The 21,328-nt window shown below is 43.9% G+C and overlaps 1 protein-coding gene across 3 annotated transcripts in view; it reads left to right on the forward strand.

Annotated features, from left to right (window-relative positions):
• LOC141151767 (tyrosine-protein phosphatase non-receptor type 9-like) overlaps positions 1-21,328 on the forward strand; it is a 70,820-nt gene that overhangs the window by 31,255 nt on the left and 18,237 nt on the right. For all 3 annotated transcript variants that reach the window (XM_073637079.1, XM_073637080.1, XM_073637078.1), the window contains 3 exons: positions 2,103-2,213; positions 4,002-4,654; positions 11,196-11,286. In XM_073637079.1, coding sequence (XP_073493180.1) covers positions 2,103-2,213; positions 4,002-4,654; positions 11,196-11,286 — 855 coding nt within the window. The remainder of the gene's footprint in view (positions 1-2,102; positions 2,214-4,001; positions 4,655-11,195; positions 11,287-21,328) is intronic.

A 21,328-nucleotide genomic window follows, 5' to 3' on the forward strand; every position in this document is an offset into this window, starting at 1 on the left:
CCATATTTTTCGGATTATAAGACGCACTTTTCCCCCCAAAATATCTGGGAGAATAAAATGGGGGTGCGTTTTATAATACGAAGGTAGCTTACCCAGTTAGGCAGCTGCGGTGGAGCTGGAGGCAGGGTCACTGCTTCAAGAGGCGGGCGGCAGGAGTGGGGCGATGCTGCGGGGCCTGGGCTCTCATAAGATGCCGGGGAGCGGAGTCCCCTTTCCCATTGATCTCCCTGCGGTGCATCTCGATCTGCACATATTCCACCTCTGGCGGCCATTTTTCCGAAGCCCACCACTGGGAAATCGGTGGGAAAGGGGACTCCTCTCACTGGCGCTGACATCTTATAAGAGCCCAGTGCTCGCAGCTTTGCACCTCCTGGACACCCCTCCTTTCGCCCCACTCTTGTCGCCGGCCTCTTGAAGCAGTGAGCCTGCCTCCTGTGACCCCACTCCTCCGCACCCCATCCTTCTCCAGTAAGCTACCGTTAAAGCACACTACAAAATGTACCACCATTTTATTTAAAAAAAAAAAAAATCCCATTTTCCACCCCAAAATTTGGGGTGCGTCTTATGGTCCGGTGTGTCTTCTAGTCAACAAAATACGGTGTTTGTCCTCACTATTTTTCTGCAGCATTTCCTGCATGATCCTAAAAATGTCAGTCTTGTAGGAATACTGCTAATCTTACTGCTGATTGGCTCCTCTCCTGTTCGTTGGCCTGTGAAGCTAATAAGTGGGGCTTAGGTTTTTTGGTTTTTTTTTAATTACAGTCTAGACACAGCTGGGAGGTTTCTGCTGCAGCCAGCTGTACTACAGCCAGACACAGACCAGTAAGGAGAGGGGTGTGGCTCCAAGCCTTCAGCACTGCCAGAAATGCTCATATGGAATTTGATAAAACGAGACTAGCAGTTGTGCTTGATGATTTTAATTTATTTATTTTTTAATTCAAAAAAGCAATCTTGCAATATTTTTTTTTGCCTGTATCATGTAAAATGGGCTGTTGATATTCACAAAATTATTTACATTATTTTATGTTTTAGTTAAGGGGTTCTCCATTAATGTAATGAAATGGCAGCTATTATCTAATTAAAACTATAGTCTGTCCTCAAATGTGACTAGGATGAAGACATACAACTCCTAAGACCTGTGTCCCAGAAAAGTGAGATCACACATACCTCAGTCAGCCGGGATATATGATATATATGTGATATATATGAAAAAAGTCTTTTGTGCTCAGTGAGAAGATTGTCTCCAGCTTCCTCCTGCTCCAGTTCATTAGGTTTGACCGCTTTATAGCAGTACACAGTGACTGGCTGCACAAAACTGTAAAACAAATAAACATTGAGGAAGAGGAAGCTGGAGATCTCAGTGAGCACATCGGGGTTAAGACTTTTTCTTCATGTGTTTGTCTGGCTCTTCTGTCAGTTGAGACACAGGTCTCAGGAGCTGTATGTCTTCAGTTAGCAGCCCTCCCTGGCAGGTGACTTGGACGAGCTACAGTTAAAATTTGATCACTGGTGCCATTTTATCATATTCTCTTAGAACCCCTGTAATGTGTCATTTCTTAATTGTTTGCCATCGTAATACCTCCTTTCACTCTGATATGGATCCTCCTAATGCTGTCTACATTTCTCATGATGTCTCTGGCTTTCCAGGGGAAACACAGAGCGTTATCACATTGCTCCTATCTAATGGCAGATTAATGAAATTATCCAACAGAGAAACTTTTAACAACCAGTCACAGCGCAGTTTAATTTGTCAGGAGCAGAACATAACATGAAAGTTTTGTGGTGATGGAATAAAGGTGGGTGTAGTTGGTTGGAGAGCGGAGGGATTGATGGGTGATGTCCATCCTGTAGGACACAGGAAGTTCGGAGACTGACTACACATAAGAGCATGCCTATAAATAATAAGTGCTGCACTCAGATGGGGCTTTAGAATGACTAGGTAGGTGATCGGAGGAATATATATTCAGTCTATATCATGCTAATGTTTATCAGCTGTATTTTATGACCTGTTGTGGAGTCATACAGAAATCTTCTGTAGGATACATATATATTTTTTTTCTTTTTCGTGTGTTCAATTTTTCATTCCTTCCTTTTGTCTCTAGGGTGCTTTTCCTGCGCGGTTAAAATGTGTTTTTATTGTATCCTCTCCTCTTTGGTTTCGAGCTCCATTTGCTGTTTTACGCCTTTTCGTCCGAGAAAAGCTGAGAGAACGGGTAGCGTATTATATATTTTTATATGTTTTGCTTTTTTGTTTGTTTTTTACTTTTGCTTGTTGATTTTTATGATTTTGTTTTTTTCTGTGATCACAGATTATTGTAAGATCAATAAATTGGTGTTTTTCTACCACAGGTCTGGATTATCTGTTAAGTAGTATTGTCTTTGAATGTATCTTGTTGCTTTGGACATTGATGGGAGTGCCTCTTTTTTGCTTTTTTTTAAAAAAAAAAAAAAAAAAATTTATCCTCTTAATATATTGCAATATCAGGGTTGTGGAGTCGGTATAAAATTGGCAGACACCAACTCCTAAAATATATAATAAATTGGGTACAGTATTTCAATGTAGTATGGCTGAATATTTTTTCATAAGAATTTGGTAAAGTTATGAAATGCCCTATAAATGTCTGTTCTGTTCCTGATCTAAGGATCTCAGCTTTTAGTTGAGATGAATCTGTTCTCTAGCCTTAGAATAATTTAGATCAGATTTGAGGTCATCTATGAAGGAGGATCTGATGGAGGCGATACTATTTTTCAGAACAAATTCAGACTGCACAAATGTTGTTCAGTGTTTTTGTTGAAAACTATTTTTTCCCCCAATTACTGCATAGTGTATTGCATATTTACAATTAAAGTTTTTTTGTGTTCTAGAGTTGTATTCCAATAAATATATTATGTTCTATCTAAATAGCTTGAATATTGTATCATAATGATTAAAAGCCTGATGTTACTATTTTACTACAGTAAATGTATCACTTAAACATGAGCCATGTATGAGGGTTGTCAGATTCAGGGAAATTGAGGAGTCTGAGTCAGACGTTTGGCTTACCGACTCCACAGCCCTGCTTACAATTGCTCATTTTGCCTTTCTACCCCGCTATTTTTTCTCTTTTACCTTAGGTCTATGAGATTGCGTGATTTAAAAACGGACTATCTGAAGCCTCCTAAGCTCTATGTAGAAACAGGAGGTCAATTTTCCCTGTAGGAGTCATGTTACTGCAAATGTCTCTGGCAGGGGGAGTAACGGAGCAGTTGGGTCATGAGTTGAAGAGGGGAATGATTTATGCAGGAAAAATACTTCCTGTTTCTACATAGAGCAGCGAAAAAGGGAACAATTTACTGGGTAGAAAGGCAAAATGAGCCAGTACATAATGCTATATAATATGATGACTGCAATATATTAAGAGGATAAAAACTTTGATGGGAGTGCTTTTTTAAAGGGTATCCATCCATATTTTTTTCATAAATGAATATGGACTTTCCCATTACTGAAATGGGAGAGGAAAGTTGGTGCTCATAATGTTCTTTGGAGAACTGTAACTGTTGTTTGAGGAGAAATTGTAGCATAATGTATCGGCTTCTGTCTCTCCTCCATAGAATTTTAGAAGTACCAACTGTCTCCTCCAATCTCAGTAATGTGAAAATCTGTGAAATCTGTATTCATTGAGAATGAGTTATCAGTCCATAAGGAGATAGAAGCAGATTTCTCTGATATATATTACAAAGTTTATTTTCATGTGTACTATTGATGTATGAAATAGAAATTTAAAACGATGGTTACTCTTGTTTTTCAAGCCAAGTTGTCGCGGGTGTAATAAGCATAGTGGCCATTGAAATCAGTAGACATCCATTCAGTCCATTGTTTTCTATGAGTTTCCCCTGTGGACTCCATATGCCTAGGCTGATGGCTCTTTAATCCTAAACTAGAAACCTGATACTAGTTTTACTATTTAATGCCTTTGAGAAGTGACAGTGACCCTGACCCTATCCTAATGTTTCCACCACAGGTGCGCACAGTAAAAGCCCATGAGTTGGTGAACCACATACCGAAGGAATCTTTACCAGAGCATTTGGGAGGAACATCTAAAATAAGCCATGTTGCTTGGATTCAGGCATGTGTTAATTCAAGACAAGGCCAAGAAAATGGAGACTGCATGGACCATCTCTTTGTGATCTACTCCTCGGAGCAGAATCCTGTGAGTGACAGACTGAACTCTAATTGCACCCAGCAGAATGTGACTGATAATACCAGACTTATTCACAATCATTACCATGAAAACAGGACTAAAAATTACGCCGAGACACACAGAGTGAGTGGCTGTGTGCACTGGAATGGTTCTGCCATTGGCGGAAGCTACGATTGTTGTGATAAGAGCTCCAGCGTAAATACAAACTGTAGGAGACCGCCGCCTCAATCTGAAACCCCTCCGGACACGCCATTGTATAAACAGCCTGCCGACAATCCTTCCATCCCGCCTTTACCCCAAAAATCTCGACCACTGCCTGCAGACATGGAGCAATCCTTACATATGCCTGAAGAAGGAGGCATGACAGTGTTAGGTCTGGTTCAGCACGTCAAGAGGATGAAAAAGAGGGGCATTTTTCAGGAGTATGAAGAAATCAGAAAAGAGCCACCAGTCGGTGCTTTCGATATATCAAAGTAAGTGTCAGCCTCCTGGTAAGAAAAGTGTTTCAGGTTTATTTTCATTCTGAATAGCCATTTGGGGGCTTGTGATTTGTATTAAGAATGCATTATATGCACTTGCTACAGAAACAGCCCCATTCACATTTGTAGAACTGATTGTCAATTCAGTACTACAAAATGGCGTATTAAATGGTGTAAAACTATTGATAACGTTGGCGCACGCATTTACAGTAAGCAAATGTCACAATGCAACATTTGGGGTGCAAACGGAATAATATGTTGTTACATTCCTCACCAATTTGAGATAGTTGCTGCAAGGCTGCTTTCACATTGCGTTTTGACACCCATTGGTTGATACCGTTGGCGCTTAAGTCCAGACCCCCCAGCAAAACAGGATTAGGGCGTTTGTGCCAGTGGGGCCATAGACTAAATTGGTGCCGACAGAGTGAATGTGCGCTCTTTCGCGCATCATTTTTAGGCGTATACACCTACTGGAGGTGGTCTCCCAGATGCAGTCTACTATGTCTGAGTGTCTGCCTTCAGTAAGCATATACACCCGAAATGATGCATGACCGAGCGCATGTTCACTCTGTCTGCACCATTACAGTCCATGGCCCCATCAGCACATTCGTCCAAATCTTGTTTTGCGAGAAGTGGGGTTTGGACGTAAACCCCAACATGATCAATGAACGGGTGAGTGGCAGCTTGGCTGTGTAGAGATCGTCTGCTAATCCAAAATCCTATAAGGGCCCCACTAGATACCCTTTTCTCACAGTATTGTTTTCTGGGCCTGTTAAAGTCCCATCCCCGATGACACTGATGATTCGGTGAAACATGTTGGAGGTTTGAATTTTACATACCCAATATTTGCCTCATCTATTGATGGCACCCCGGGTGATATCTTTAATATGCGGAGATAAGCAATTGCTACTGGACACATACTGAGTAATAATGGTAAATATGGATTATTTTAACCCATTACCCTTCTCAAATGAACTATTTAAAGGATACGTTTTATTGACCTGTTAGAGAAGGGCAGCATCTAGTGTGGCTTAGCCCTTATAGGATTTTGGATCAATAGATTTACTCCCTTCCCAGGTCACCTGATCTCAATATGTGTACATTTTGCATTTTGAGTCTGCTAATCCATTTACAAATCTGCTTTCTGTATCAAACTGCAAATCCAGTGTAGAAATCAGATTCAGTTTGGCGTTTTTGCACAGTTTCTCTTGCAAATATATGTTGGATTTTCTACATGGAAAATTTGGTGTGCGAGCCTAGCTTGACATTCATCTTTACAGAAACTGAAATCCTTCTGACCTGTTCGTACAGCTTCATCAAGTTATGGCGCAGTTCCATCACTGCTCTGTCATACCGTGGGAACTGCATATTTGCCACAACATACTACTATGGCACCAGTGTAAGGGTATGGACTTCTGACTTCATGATGTCTAAAGGATACGAGGATTGTACTTTGGGTTTCATCATGTTCTACCAGGAGAGACGTGTCTGGTTGTGGTTGTGGTCTTTCTTTCATTTATTTAAAATTTCACCATCATCGGATATATACATGTTATTCGGGTTGTTGAGAGATGCCGACCAGCTAGACTTGTTAACTTGTGTATGGCCATCTTAAGGCTTTATTCACACACACAGACCCGATTCATCACAGCAATTTCGACACCTTAAATTTTTGCACAGCTAGAGTTGTGCAAAACTGTTGTAACTTTTGGCATTTTCACACCAGGTTCTCCAAGCTTTGACAAAATGGACTGAGCTAGGGTGGGACGGGGGTGTGACACCACAGCTCATCTAATTTATGATGAGCTGTGGGGTACCTTACGCCAGAAATCTTACTCCAGTCCAGGTGAACGGATGCGCATGCCACTCATCAGACACTCCAGATTGATTAAGAGTTGTCTGACGAGATCGCTGATCTTGGTGAATCGGGGGCAACAAACTCTTCTACGCCTTGTAGTGTCCTTTTAGCCATCAGACAAATGTAGAGTGCGAATTCACTCATGAGGCTGCGGGCATGGTTGTATTTCATTGTGGCCTGTCTGAGGTGTTTTAGGACACCCTCTATAATTGAACTTCACCCTACATTCTTTGATGTATCCACATTTCATAAAGGCAGCACATGCTGTTAGCTGACGTTTTACTGATTCACCTGCTCATTTAAAGATTTATGATGTTAAGAATATGAACTGCTCTCTTCAGTAGCCATGAAATCCTTCTGACAGCACCTGACTATCCATAATGACATGGATCAGGGATGGGCAGTACATTTTCCTTAGAAACCACACAAGAGAATGAACTTTTGAGGAGGGCTAAACCGCACGAGAGACGATGACTTTTGAGAAAGGCCGAACCAATCTGAATTCAGTAAAGACAGATTTTTACATTACAGATATAGGAGATGGCAGTTGGTGCTGATAAGATTCTATGTAGATTGGGGAGTAGAGTAGGAGCTAGAGGCACAGCTCCTCCTTCCTCCCGCCTCCCCTCTACATGGTAGTTGGCGCTGATGAGATTCTATGTAGAGGGGAGGAAGGAGGAGCTATGCCTCTAGCTCCTCTTCTACTCTCCAATCTACATAGAATCTTACTGTCCACCCATACAATATACATTGTATTTGGGGGTAAAAATCATTCTCGCAAATTTGGTTTCAGTAAAACTGTTGCTCCGTTTGGCTTATACTGGCTCTTAAATATTGACATTTAACTTTTGTGGTTTGTGGTCTTAAATTGGCTGAGGGCTTGGAAAAAGTGAAGAAAAAAAGTTACAAACTCTGTCACTCATAGAAGGCTGACTGACACATTCTTAGTTAAAGGGAATCTGTCAGTAGGACCAACCCTCCTAAGCCGTCTGTATGTAGGTCATAGGAAGCTGAAAAAAATGATACCGTGATATCTGTGATCTGATGTTTTATTCCAAAGAAATCCAGATTTTTCTTATATGTAAATGAGCTGTTCAGGACTATGTGCCGGACACTGATCTGTATGAGAATCTGCCTCCAGAGATTATTTTACATGAAGGGGAAGTTACCAGTGTAAAATGCAATGGCCGCTCTCTGCTCTCCTGATCTCACTGTAGAGCTCTGTGTGGTTATAAAGCCACGGCCCCACTATCAGTATTCGGTCAGTATTTTTTCTCCGGAGTGGGAGCCAAAACCAGGAGGAACAATCAGAGAAAAGGTATAATAGAAACAAGTCACCAATTCTGCATTTATCACCCACTCCTGGTTTTGGCTCTCACTCCTGAGAAAAAATACTGACCGAATACTGATAGTGGGGCTGTGGCCTAACTGACATATCTGCAGGCTCCTCTCTGCTACAGCTTCCATCTCGCAGTCAGTGCTGCAATACAGCAGAGCTGTAGCTGCTAACGTGTTTTTTATGAAACAAAGTTCAGTTCTAATGTTCTGTGTTAGTTACATGTCTCACACTAGTAACATCCATATTCAGTTAAAATAAAATAATCTGTTGAGGCAGATTCTCATGCAGATCAGTGTCCAGCCCATATCCCTGAACATTTACATATAAGAAAACTGAGGATTCTCTGGAATAAGACAGGATTAGGCTGTGTGCCCACTATGCGTTTTTTAAGCGTTTCCGCAGCGGCAGTTCCACTGCAGAAATGCTTAAAAAATGCTTTGTAGAAGGTCTGCCATGTTCCCCAATGATAATCCGCATGTGCTGTGCACATGCTGCGGATTATCATTGCAGAAAAATCCGCAGCACTACCAATTATTTTGCGGAATCACCGCCATTGACTTGCATTGGACCGCATGACATCCGCATCACTACATGTGCACATGCGGATATCATGCGGTTCACTGTGTGGATGGTACCCTGGTTTGGAGAAGAGGAGACTCTCCTCCAGACCCGGGTACCATAGAACCTGTAAAAAAAAAAGAGTAAAAAAAAGAATAAAATAAAAAATATACATTATACTCTCCTTCTGAAAGAATAAAATAAAAAATATACATTATACTCTCCTTCTGATGGCCCCTGGTGTCCTTATTCGATCCGTCCTGGCTTGCCGGTAGCTCGCGATGGTCTAAAAAGACCTGCCATGACGTCATTTAGTCATGTTACGGGTCACACGACCACTGACGTCTTTTACGGTCACATTATATAAATCCATGCCATTTGCATGGATTTATATAATGTGACCGAGTTGTCAAGCACTTTCCAAGTGATGCTAAAATCGCTTGGAAAGCGCTTGTCAACCCGCATGCGAAAATGCATGTGAAGAGCGCGACAAAACCGCTGCAGAGACGCTTAAAAAAACGCTTGGTAGAAGGTCTGCCATCTTCCCCAATGATAATCCGCATGTGCTGTGCACATGCTGCGGAATTTTCCGCTGCGGGTTATCATTGCAGAAAAAACGCAGCACTACCAATTATTTTGCGGTAGCGCTGTGTTTTCGCCGCCATTGACTTGCATTGGAACTCTTGGATTCCGCATCACTGGATCTGTAGATGCGCATTACATGCGTTTCAATGTGCTTATGGTACCCGGGTGTAGAGGAGAGGAGACTCTCCTCCGGACCTGGGTACCATAGAACCTGTAAAAAAAAGAATAAAATAAATATATTTACCTTCTGAAGGACCTGCGCTGACGTCAGTCATGTGACAGCAGGTCCTTCAGTGTAGTTTACCCCGAGCTGCCGGCAAGGGAGGACGGAGCGAAGCAAGACTGCGGGGGCCATCAGATGGTAAGTATAGATTTATTTTTTTCTTTTTTACCATTCTTTCGGTCACACTATATAAATCCATGCCGTTTGCATGGATTTATATAGTGTGACCAAGTTGACAAGCACTTTCCAAGTGATGCTAAAATCGCTTGGAAAGCGCTTGTCAACCCGCATGCGGAAATGCAAGTGAAGAACGCTTCACATCCGCATGTCCCTGGCAGGAAAACGCATGTACAATCCGCATGCGTTTTTTTCTGCCAGGGAGGTGTAGAAACGCTCAGGAAAAAATCCGGAGCATTTCTGCATCGTGGGCACATAGCCTTACAGATCTCAAGGTATCACTTTATTCAGCCTCCTATGACCTACATGCCCCTACACTGTGCCCACAGTCACGAGCTGCATCTTCCAGCCTCTTTTTACTTTGAGCCGGAGCTTCTAGCTGCAACCAGGCCTCACAGGTCCCTGTGCATTGCTTGTCGTGACATCATTGACGTGCAATGACCTACGGAGGCCTGGTTCCCGGCCAAGATTGAACAAGCGTGAGCTATGATGGCAAAGATAAGTGGACTGTACGTCAGGCAGGGAGCAGTGATGCCCGCTGTCTAATCTTCAACCTGTTCACTCGAAGCTGGGATATAAAGCATCACTAACAAAACAGCCACCAATGCACCAAAAAATGTAGCTTGAAGTTACATCTTTATAATTGGTCCAAATAGTTGGTTGAAATCATACAGTGTAGCTGGGAACTCTAAATTATAAATCCCAAAAAGTCTCTCTATTAAAAAGTGATTATATATTACTTAAAAGCAAAGAAAAGACACACACTAGATATGCACGCAACTGTAGTAACCTGAAGAATTATTTCAAATAGCTATTCAGTGTGAAAACTAAACAGTATAAAATAATTCTAAGAATTACACTATTATGTGCACAGAGAATGAATTAAAATAGTTTCGGATGTAGTTATCTTCTGTCGAAAAATATTAAAATTTACCTACATAAAATGCAATTTAATACAACCAGTATGAAAACTTAAAAAAAATAAAATAAATTAAAAAAAAATACATAAGTTATGGCCGCTAAAATGTGGAGATGCAACTTGGTTGGTTATTAAGGGTTAAAGTAAAGTCGAAAAAAAAATGATTATTGTAAGCATAACGAATATTCGACGGGTGAAATATATAGCGTCACTGTGATCTGATTGTTGAGACCCTTCCTGGTCTCTGAAGACTACCTGTCAGGACACGAGCACAATCAGCAGGTGTCATATACTTGTATCGATCACATGGGAATATCTCATTAAGGTAGCACTCCGGTGATTTTTAGCCCCTTACCCATAGTTATCATGTGCACAGAGCATGAATTATTATACTTTTATTGATTTGCCTCTTCCATTTTCAATGCAGTTTTGGTCCTCTTTTACACCATGTAACCAGTAGTGAGCTCAGCCAAATACCACTCGAAATAAAAAAAATAAATAAAAAAAAAAAAAAAAAAACCTTGTGCGCGGTGCTACTTTACAGAGACTGATGACGTGTCACCGTTATTTTAACTTTGTGCATAAATGGTTTTGTCTGTGGCTGAAACATCAGAGTTGGAGAAACCTCCCCTGCAGTAGAGATCAGCAGTGCTAAGGCTGGAATCTTACATGCCGTGAACAGAAAAGGAGAGTCAGTCGTCCCTTCTCGCCTTCTCTGACACTCTTGGCTTTGGCTCAAAATTTTTTGACAAAAACTGCATATGTGATTCCAGCGTATACCATGAGCTGCAAAATTTAGATTTTTTACTGATCCATAAATGTGAATAATGGTGGTTTAGTTTTCATTTTAACATTGTTTCTCTCTTCTTCTCATAGGAAGCCTTACAATCAAGCAAAGAATAGATACAGTGATGTTCTGTGCTTGGACCAGTCCAGGGTTAAACTGGGGCTTATTGGCACAGATGAGGTAATATATTATTGGTGTCCCTCCCATTGTATGGAGAAATATGCTGTATCTTGTGTAAACGCCTCACAATTTTCTTTAGAGTAGGGGGTCTCAAACTTGGCTGGGTATATGGGTAGCACATAGAAAAAAATTTAATTTGATGGGCCACAGGATGAGATGACATTTTCAGTGATTTTTCCCATACAACTTTTTGATCATTTTTTTGGCATTTTTTTTTTTAATGCCATTCATCATATAAATTATGGTACAATTTTATAGCTGGTCACCTTGTTGGATCAAATGTCCTAATCTTGGTCACCTTGTTGAAGCAATTGTCCCTAATGTTGCAGATCCTTCTCACCTGACCTCACTCCCTTTGCGAACAGCGACCTCTTCCTCCTGCACAGCTGGGGCAGCGCATGGCAGTGACCTCATACGCTGCCGGCCTCTTCATTGGCTGGTATTGGTATTGTGGTGTAGAGAGATGGTCTCTGCGCTGGAATACATTTCAATTGACTGTGCATCCAAGGACGCGTGTTCAGCTGAAACTAAGCGCTGGCATTGGCAGCCACAGGATCGGGCCGCGATCTTCACTGGGAGCTCCGGTGCCTGCAGGCCATGTAATGCAGCCTCAGGGACAGGATCATCCTCATAGACCTTTCCAGAACAACATATTCTGGTGTTCTAGGTAAATTGTGCCCGTGCCCAACTTGAGTCACTGACAGATTATCTTAAAGGGGTTGTTCAATCTAATGCTACAAGTCTGCAGTTACTCTGTGTGACTGCACTCATGAATCCTCACCGCGTGAGGATTGTCTGGTGCCGAGAGAGGAGGGGGCTTAACCATAAGTATGCAATTTGCATATATGCAGTTACGTGCCGACTAGACTGTATCCGACATTGCTCAATGCAAGTGTATTGAGCGAGGCCGGATACAGTCTAGTCTGAATGTGGCCGGCACATGACCCAGTGACCACTCCTAACACTGGAGAATCCTCACCGTGCAGTGCGAAGAGTTACATGTGAAGATTTACAAGTCTGCAGTTAATGACTGCAGACTTGTAGTTTTTGGTCAGACAACCCCTTTTAAGGGTATGTTCACACAGTGCTGTTTTCTGCCCTAAAAATGCATAGTGTTGGCAGGAAAAAATCTTTGTTTTTGATGAGTTTTATAAGTGTTTGTGATGGGGTTTGTGTTTTCGTTTCATGCAGTTTTTATGTATTCATTTGAGTAAAAAAACAGCAAAAAAAACAAAAACACTTAACCGCCTTTTTAAAAATGCACACAGCAGCTCTAAAAGCTCAAGGGGAAAAGTGTGTGAATGAGATTTTAAATCTCATTATTTTTGCTACTATTGTAAATCGCATTTTTAAGCACAAACGTAAGAGAAATTCAGCATCTTTATTTTTTCAAGTACATAAAAACACAGACTATTACGTGTTTTGGATCAGAATTTTATCAGTGTTTCATTTTGATTTAGGGAAAATATATATTTTGATATATGTGACTCTTCAGATTTTGTGTTATACTAGCCTGATGAAGAGACCTGAGTAGTCTTGAAAACTTGCAATTTGTTACCATCTTTTCAGTTAGCCATTAAAAGGTATCAACCACTGAGGACTCTCAAATCTAAATATTTTTCTATCAGTGTTTCAGTTATCATCCGTGTTTTATCAGTGATTTTCGCATATGAATAAAAAAAGCCAAAGCTTCTCCTACCTGTTAGTGTTGGTCACGGACAGCACACAGATTGCACTCTGATGACGATGTGTGCTCTTAGTGATTTTCCCAGACCCAGAGACTTGTATTGGAAATTTAGATTCATGACTCTGATCAAAAAAAACAGACATATCGCCAAGATTTGTGTGGCCCTCTTGGTCTGAAAAACAAGCGTGGGTATGAGAACAGCCCCATAGAATGTAATGGTTACGTGTTTGATCCTTGAAAAACACAGAACACGTACATGACTCAGACATCTGAAGGAGGCCTAGGGCGGCATTCATATTTTGCGGCCACGTTTGTTTTTTGTTTGTTTTTTTTAAACCAAAATGCTACTGCAATGTGTAAACGTAGTCCGAAATCATATAGTGTGTCTGAGAAGGGGGCTCCGCTGGTTAGTATGTACACACCAGGAGAAGGATGCTGTGGATGGAGTACGGTTGAGCAGGGCAGCGTGTAGGGAGGAGATGCTCAGGGCCCACCATGGCGGTGCCTGGAGTAACCAGCCAGAGGAGTAGTGAGTTGTCAGCTGCACTCGCTGTTCAGTCCTCCTGTACCAGTGAGCGCGTCTCTCCTCACTCACACTGATAAAGGCGCTCCTTGCTTGTTGAGCGCTTCCATTAGTCAGAGAAGGGAGGTGCCCATTTGAAATCACCACAGGAATTCTTTTTTTTCTGTTTTTTAAATGATCGGTTCATATGACGTCCCCCTTCCTTCACCTGGTACGAGTTGTCGCCCTAGGTAGACGCCTCGTCCCGGCCCTGTTCCTAGGCCCCTCTAGACATTAAGAAGCCGCTTGGTAAGATGAAGAGGAGATGCAGTGTGACCCTCGTGTATTGTCCGCTGCCTTCCTCCTCTGTGTTATGAGCACCATATAGACACTTCTTGTTCTATTCCTATAGCATGGTATTAAATGGCTTCTTAAGGTGTGCCATGTGTGACGCTCTGCCGTGCCCACGTAATAAATCGATTATAGGTATTCTATAAAAAAAAAAAACAGTAAGCCACGGTGTCCCTGTGGACATGTCCTGTGCAGGTATGCGTGGTCATTAGACTGCATATTACTTGGTGTGGACACTGCCCTGTGGATAGGGTAGCTGTATATTGTGGAAGTGTGTGTAAGCTTTATATCATATATTGCTTTCTACACCCTTATTAATTGAAGAGGATACAATAAGGCAGCGAATATGACACACAGAGGAGTGCGCAAACATGTCCAAACGAAAAATCAATGACCAGAGGGAATGGATGCAGTTCAGGAAATACGCTATTAAGCACGTTCACCACAAGGGGGAGCTAAATAATCACTTGTCATAGCTGGTTGAACCCACCAGACTGGAAATGACAGTGTGCAACTCCTCTATTGCCAGCAGTAGTGTTTTATATATTGCTGGCTGCAGGTCTGTTCAGGGTTATGTTAATGCCACTGGTTCAAAGCTTTAGTAGGCCACGTGCACACATTGAGTATTTGGGGAGTTTTTTACCTCAGTTTTTGTAAGCCAAAACCAGGAGTGGGTGATAAATACAGAAGTGGTGACGTGTTTCTATTATACTTTTCCTCTGATTGTTCCACTCCTGGTTTTGGCTTACAAATACTGAGGTAAAATACTGACCAAATACTGAACGTGTCCTAAATGTAATAACCTTTGTGGAGCTAACATTGTCTCTTCAGGGGTACCCAGAGCCTTACGGTTAATGTCTTGGCCTCTGGTTTTGTGAAAGTTAATAAAATTACCTGAAAAGTAATCACTGTGTGCACAGGGCAAAATCATCATATGTAGAAACATGGCGTATAGCCTAGAGGTCACACAGCTTCAAAGCTGAAGTGTAGTAATGAGCACACTGATGTACTGGGGCTCCTAACCGATATTAATACACACATTTCATCAACACCTTTAAATTAACTTTACACTAAAAAGGAAACCTGTCAGCAGGATTTTGCCCTATAAAGCCATGGCTATGATGGCGCTGTGATTGTGATTAATCTGATACCTGATGTGTAGGGATCTGCTCAGTGGCTGCTGAATTCTCACCCTATGAAGTTTTCAGAAAATGATGTCTTGTGTACTTTGGGGCAGGGTCTTCTCCTCTTCAGCCCCCCACCAGTCTCCTCTGTTTCTTCTGCAGGCCACTGATTATTCAGTGACCTGCCTCCTTTTTAAAATTCAGCGCCACCGCCATCATTGTGCCGGCGCCAATTTATTGAAGTCCTGCACATAGGACTCCGGCTCCCACTGTACACATGCCACCCACACAATGATGGCGGCGGCACTGAATTTTAAAAGGGATGCAGGTCAGTGATCTGCAGAGGAGGCTGGTGGGGGGGCTGAGGAGCTGAAGACCCTGCCCTCACGTCCAGCCCCGAAGTACACAAGACGTCATTTTCTGAAAACTTCATAAGGTGAATATTCAGCAGCCACTGAGCGGATCCTTGCACACCAGGTATCAGATTAATCGGCATCACAGCGCCATTATAGCCATGTCCTTAGTTTATAGGGCTAAATCCTGCTCACAGGTTTCCTTTGAGCCCATAGTCTATATCTGAGGAGAGTTGCACTCTGCAGAAACAGAGCAGGAATGCTTAGCTATCTGTGGGGCGCATTAGATTACATTATATATAGCGGGTGAAATAAGTATTGAACACGTCACCAATTTTCTAAGTAAATATATTTCTAAAGGTGCCTGTGTGAATTGGGTTGTTACCGACATCTGGTGAGAATTTCATGTCCATAGCACCTTTAAGCTGTGTGGACACGTTGCAGCAAAGTAAACGAGAAACTTGAAGAGGCATGCCCACGTTGGGTATTTTTGACTTGCAGAGAATAATCTGCAGCATGTCAATTCTCTGTGCGTTTTTGCCTGCGTTTTTCACCCATTGAATGCACTGAAAAAACGCAGGCAAAAACGCAACATTTTTGAGGCTGCGTTTTCCTTGCCAAGAGATGCAGAAATTACTGCACACAATACTCAACGTGTGCACATACCCTTAGGAATATATTTACGAAGGGTGTTTTTACATTGTGTTCGTGAGTCCCATAGGGGCATACGTCCGATCCCCCCCGAATGTACGCCTATAGGAGGCGGACACCCGGACGCAATCTAGTACATCTGAGTGTCCACCTCCAGTAGGCGTACACTCCTGAAAATGATGCCATCACCATTACAGTCTATGGCCTCGCCGGTGCATCCATCCAAGACCCACGAATGCAATGAATATAGAAAATTGGAGACTTGGTTCACCCGCTGTATGTACAGATATACGGTATATATTTATAGCAATAACACCTTGATTCAGTAAGGGTACATTTAAATACTGCAGATTTGTTCCAGAGATTTCTCAGACTAGAAACATGTGCATACATTTTTTTTTTCTAAAGAGGACCTGTCACCTGGTGAAAAGTGACTCATTTTTTCTATTAATTTATTCTCACTGTGCCTCTGGAATCATATAGTGGATTTTAAAAAAAATCCCAGGGAATCCTGTGAGCTGCTCCCCTTTGGTAAAGACTATAAAATTAGCATTAAATAAAAAGGCCCATTTCTCTGCAACCATATAGCAGATTTAGAAAAAATAAATGAATCTCCGCAGCAGTGGGAATAAAATAAAAGCAAAAATGTCTTCTTTTGACCTGGTGACAGGTTTTATTTAAAACGTCCATTGAGATTATTGGAGCAGTCTCAGAAATATCTGCATTTAGCCGTTTTACAAGCTGTCCTGATAGTGGGGGTAACTCCTCCATTGTGCCGAGCAATGTTCCAGTCCTGGAGAATCCCTCCATTCAAGAGGAGAACAACTTAGATGAAGGTAAACAAATGACTTGCAGACTTTGTACATATCTACTGTAGTGAGAGTGTAGAGCTAGAGGGAGATGTGTGTGTACATATGTAGAACCCCTGGCAAAAATTATGGAATCACCGGGCTCGGAGGATGTTCAATCAGTTGTTTAATGTTGTTGAAGTAAAGCAGATCACAGACATGGCACAAAACTAAAGTCATTTCAAATGGCAACTTTACGGCTTTAAGAAACACTAAAAGAAATCAAGAAAAAAAATGTGGTACTCAGTAAGGGTAATTTTTTTCAGACCAAGCAGAGGGAGAAAATTATGGAATCATGAAAAACAAACACACACAAGAACACTCCAATACATTACTAGTATTTTGTTGCACCACCTCTGCCTTTAATAACAACTTGCAGTCTCTGAGGCATGACAAACAGTACTCTTCATCAATCTGGCTCCAACTTTCTCTGATTGCTGTTGCCAGATCAGCTTTGCAGGTTGGGGCCTTGTCATGGACCATTTTCTCTTTCCCCATGACGGCACCACGGAGAGAGGGGATCCGCCCTTCAAGGACAGGAAACCTACAGATAAAAAGGGCGGCACCTCTCTCCCGCATCAGTTGGTTTCCTGTCCTTGACAGGGACCTACGGATGAAATCCTGAAGAAAAGAAGAAAGAAGATTTTACTTACCAGGCCCGACCAGTCCGGCTCAGGCAGCGGGGGTTCCCTGCCTCGGCTGGTGCGGTGTCCTGAAGCGCCACAGCTGGGGTCAGCGGGCCTCTAGGGTGGCAGGGAGACGCGAAGCAAGCCGCGGTCTCCTGTGGCGTCGGGCCCAGGCGGTAAGTATAGGAGGCTCAGGGCTCGGGTTGGGAGTAGGCCTGAGCCCTGGGTCAGGGTCTGGGCCTTGTGCAGCGCGCGCCCCGCATGCTTGCCGGATAGCGATTCGGCGTTTGGGTGGGTGCGCGCGCACACCGATGCTCCCCCACGCGCGCGCGCCGGAAGTGACGCGGGAGGCGCCCGGAAGTGATGCGGCCGCAGGAGCGGCGAGTTCAAACGCGCGCGCGGGAAAGGCCTAACATGGAGGACACAGCGGTGCCCTGGCCAGAGGGGGGCGCTCCCCACATCGGTGTTGGAGGGGGAGGGGGCGGTCACCTGCATAGCTTAAATTGCCAGGGAAGCAAAGGAAAAATGCTTCCTGGCATACGTGAAAATCAGCAGTATGAGTGACCAGTAGCCCCAGGAGGTGCAGTCCCTGCGCCCCCACTCACCATCTCCATCACCATCGCCTCAGAGGAAACGCACGAAAGGACCCTCCAGCGGCCCTCCGCGTCAACATATTCAAGGTGACGGAGGAAGCGGTCGGTCCGGCAGGTCTTCTCAGCGTGGCAAAGATTCCGGCACGGCATCAGCCTCGGCGAAAGACCCAGCTACCAGAGCAGGTTCCTCTTCGAATGCGGTATTCCCTCTCTCTCTTTCGTATAGGCGGTAAGTGATCTTCGTGAAAGTTCACTTGTAATTTGGACCCTCCCCCCTCTCTTTTCTTCTTAGGGAAGGAAGAGCACGGCAAAGTTTAAAAACAGGGCCTGCGCACTTTGCGCAGCAGATCTACCCACCACATGGCAAAAGAGACTATGTAGCTCATGCATCGAGCAAACCATCTGTGAGGAGACCCCTAAGTTTGCTACCGAGCTCAGATCCCTGATAAAATCACAAGTCGAAGATACCTTTAAATCCCTCCAAAAGGGGGGGAAGAAGCATAAAAAAACTAGGCACCTTTCCCCGGAGTCAGAGTCTAGTAAATCAGATGAGGAAGTATCTGAATCATCCGGTTCATCATCTGCTTCCTCATCTTCAGAGGACGGTGGTCGTAACTGTTTCCCTATAGACGGAACAGATGGCTTAATCAAAGCAGTTAGGTCCACCATGGGGTTTGTAGACCCTCATCCCAAAAAGTCCATCCAAGAGATAATGTTCAGTGGCTTAGGTCAGAAAAGAAAGAGATCCTTCCCTCTTAATGATCAGGTACACGACCTGATTAAGAGAGAATGGAAGAAGCCAGAGAGAAAAGGGTTATTGACCCCAAAAAGGAAATACCCCTTTGAGGACCCTGTATGCTCTTTCTGGAATAAAGCGCCAAAAATTGACGTGGCGGTAGCCAAAGCCTCTAAAAAATATTCCCTGCCGTTTGAAGACATGGGGGTACGCAAAGACCCTATGGACAAAAAAGCGAACTCCTTTCTGAAAGGAGCCTGGGAAGCGGCAGGGGGGGGGGTTAAAACCTGCAGTGGCAGCCACTTGCACAGCCAGATCCTTGATGGTTTGGCTGGACCAGCTGGAATCTCAGCTAAAAGACAAGGCTTCAAGGGAGGATATTATAGGGGCCATCCCTGTGATGAAAGGCGCAGCGGCTTTTCTGGCGGACGCCTCAGCCGACTCCGTCAGACTGGCAGCCAGAGCAGGGAGTTTTTCAAATGCAGCTAGACGGGCCCTATGGCTCAAATGCTGGCCAGGCGACCTCCAAACAAAATCCAAACTGTGCTCCATCCCGTGTGAAGGGGAATTTTTGTTCGGATCTACCCTAGATGACATCCTGGTTAAAGCCGGGGATGACAAAAAACGATTTCCGGTCCTCTCCGGTTCATCATTCAGGAAGGGTTTTCGGAGCAAAAAATTCATGCGAAAGAGGCCCCTCAAAGATCAGGACAGGTGGGATGATAGGAGACAGAAGAAAGCCAAGGGGTTTATGTTCAACAGGCCCTTTAGTGACAGCAAGAAGCCCGCCTAATGAAACGCAGCCCCAGGTGGGGGGAAGGCTGCTCCATTTCCTCCCAGCCTGGGAAAAGATTTCAAATGTGGGCTGGATTTTGGGCCTGATAAAATCTGGGCTAAAACTCCAGTTCCTCTCCACTCCCCGAGGAAATTTCACAGTAACCCCCGTAAGGTCCTCAGCGGTAGAGCAGTTGGCTCTAGAACAGGAAGTCCTAGACCTAGTGGACAGAGCAGTCCTGCAGGAGGTCTCAGCTCAGGAGGCAGGCGAGGGGGTTTTACTCCCCACTATTCCTCAGGAGAAAACCGGATGGTACACTCAGGACTATCGTAAACCTGAAGAAATTAAACAAGTTTCTAAATATACAACCTTTCAAGATGGAGTCAATAAAAACTTGTGTGAAATTACTGTTTCCAGGCTGTTTCATGACGGTCTTAGACCTAAAAGACGCCTACTATCATGTCCCCATTCACAGGGACTACCAGAAATTCCTGAGGGTAGCTATACCAATAAGGGGCACAATCAGACACTTCCAGTATGGGGCCCTTCCCTTCGGGTTAGCAATAGCCCCCAGAGTCTTCACGAAAGTGATGTCGGAAGTCATGGCTCATCTGAGGGAGAGGAACATCCTGATAGTCCCATACCTGGACGATCTACTGGTTATAGGCAACTCGTTCAGCCACTGCAAAGACCAGCTAGCAGTAGTCATGGATTCTTTGACAAGTTTGGGATGGCTTCTAAATCTAAAAAAATCCAGAGTGGAGCCAGTTCAGCTACAGGAATACTTAGGTATCCTGTTAGATTCAAGAAGTCAGGAATGCCGTCTTCCGGAAGAGAAAGTCCAAAATATGATAGCCCGTGTGTCCTATGTGAGGAAGCATCCGGTTATGACACTAAGGGGAGCAATGTCCCTCCTCGGTTCTATGACTGCCTGCATCCCGGGGGTCCGCTGGGCTCAGTTGCACACCAGGGTCTTACAATGGGAGATTTTGAGGGCGGAAAAATCTCTAAGAGGGCACTTAGAAGGTCGACTGACCTTATCCTCAAAAACTTTACTTTCCCTAACATGGTGGACAAAGAAAGAAAATCTAGGCAGGGGCGTCCCATGGACAATACCGTCACCCCAGATTCTGACGACAGATGCAAGCCCCAGGGGGTGGGGGGCTCATCTAGAGGACCGAGTGGCTCAGGGAGTCTGGGCAAAGGGGGTGGAAGGTTCTTCCTCCAACATGAAAGAACTTCTGGCGGTGAAGTATGGCCTCTTGGAATTTCTAAACGTGTTGAAAGGTCACCACGTGAGAGTGTTCTCGGACAACCGAGTAGTGGTGGCATATCTAAATCACCAGAGGGGTACCCGGTCCATCTCCCTTCTTCAGGCGTCAAGCTCCATCCTCCACGTAGCAGAGAGGAATCTAGAGTCCTTATCAGCTCTGCACATAAAAGGGTCAATGAACGTCACGGCGGACTTCCTAAGCCGGACCCAGTTGAGACAGGGCGAGTGGGAGTTGAACCAGCTAGTGTTCAAAAAAATCACGAGGGCTTGGGGAATCCCATGTATAGACCTATTCGCCAACTGGAAAAACAAAAAGGTGGACACGTTTTGCTCGATCGACCCCAGGGGGAACCCAGTAGCACTAGACGCTTTTTTGATTCCATGGGGCCACCAGCTAGTATATGCCTTTCCTCCGATTGCTCTCATTCCGGCAGTTCTGAGGAAGATCAGGGAAGACGAGGCGAATGCGATCCTGATCGCCCCTTTCTGGCCAAGAAGGCCTTGGTTTTCCTGGCTGAGGATC

This window comes from Phyllobates terribilis, unplaced genomic scaffold (assembly GCF_046119375.1).
Source record: "Phyllobates terribilis strain yellow unplaced genomic scaffold, ASM4611937v1 Scaffold_1__5_contigs__length_1240528914, whole genome shotgun sequence".
Taxonomy (NCBI): Eukaryota; Metazoa; Chordata; class Amphibia; order Anura; family Dendrobatidae; genus Phyllobates; species Phyllobates terribilis.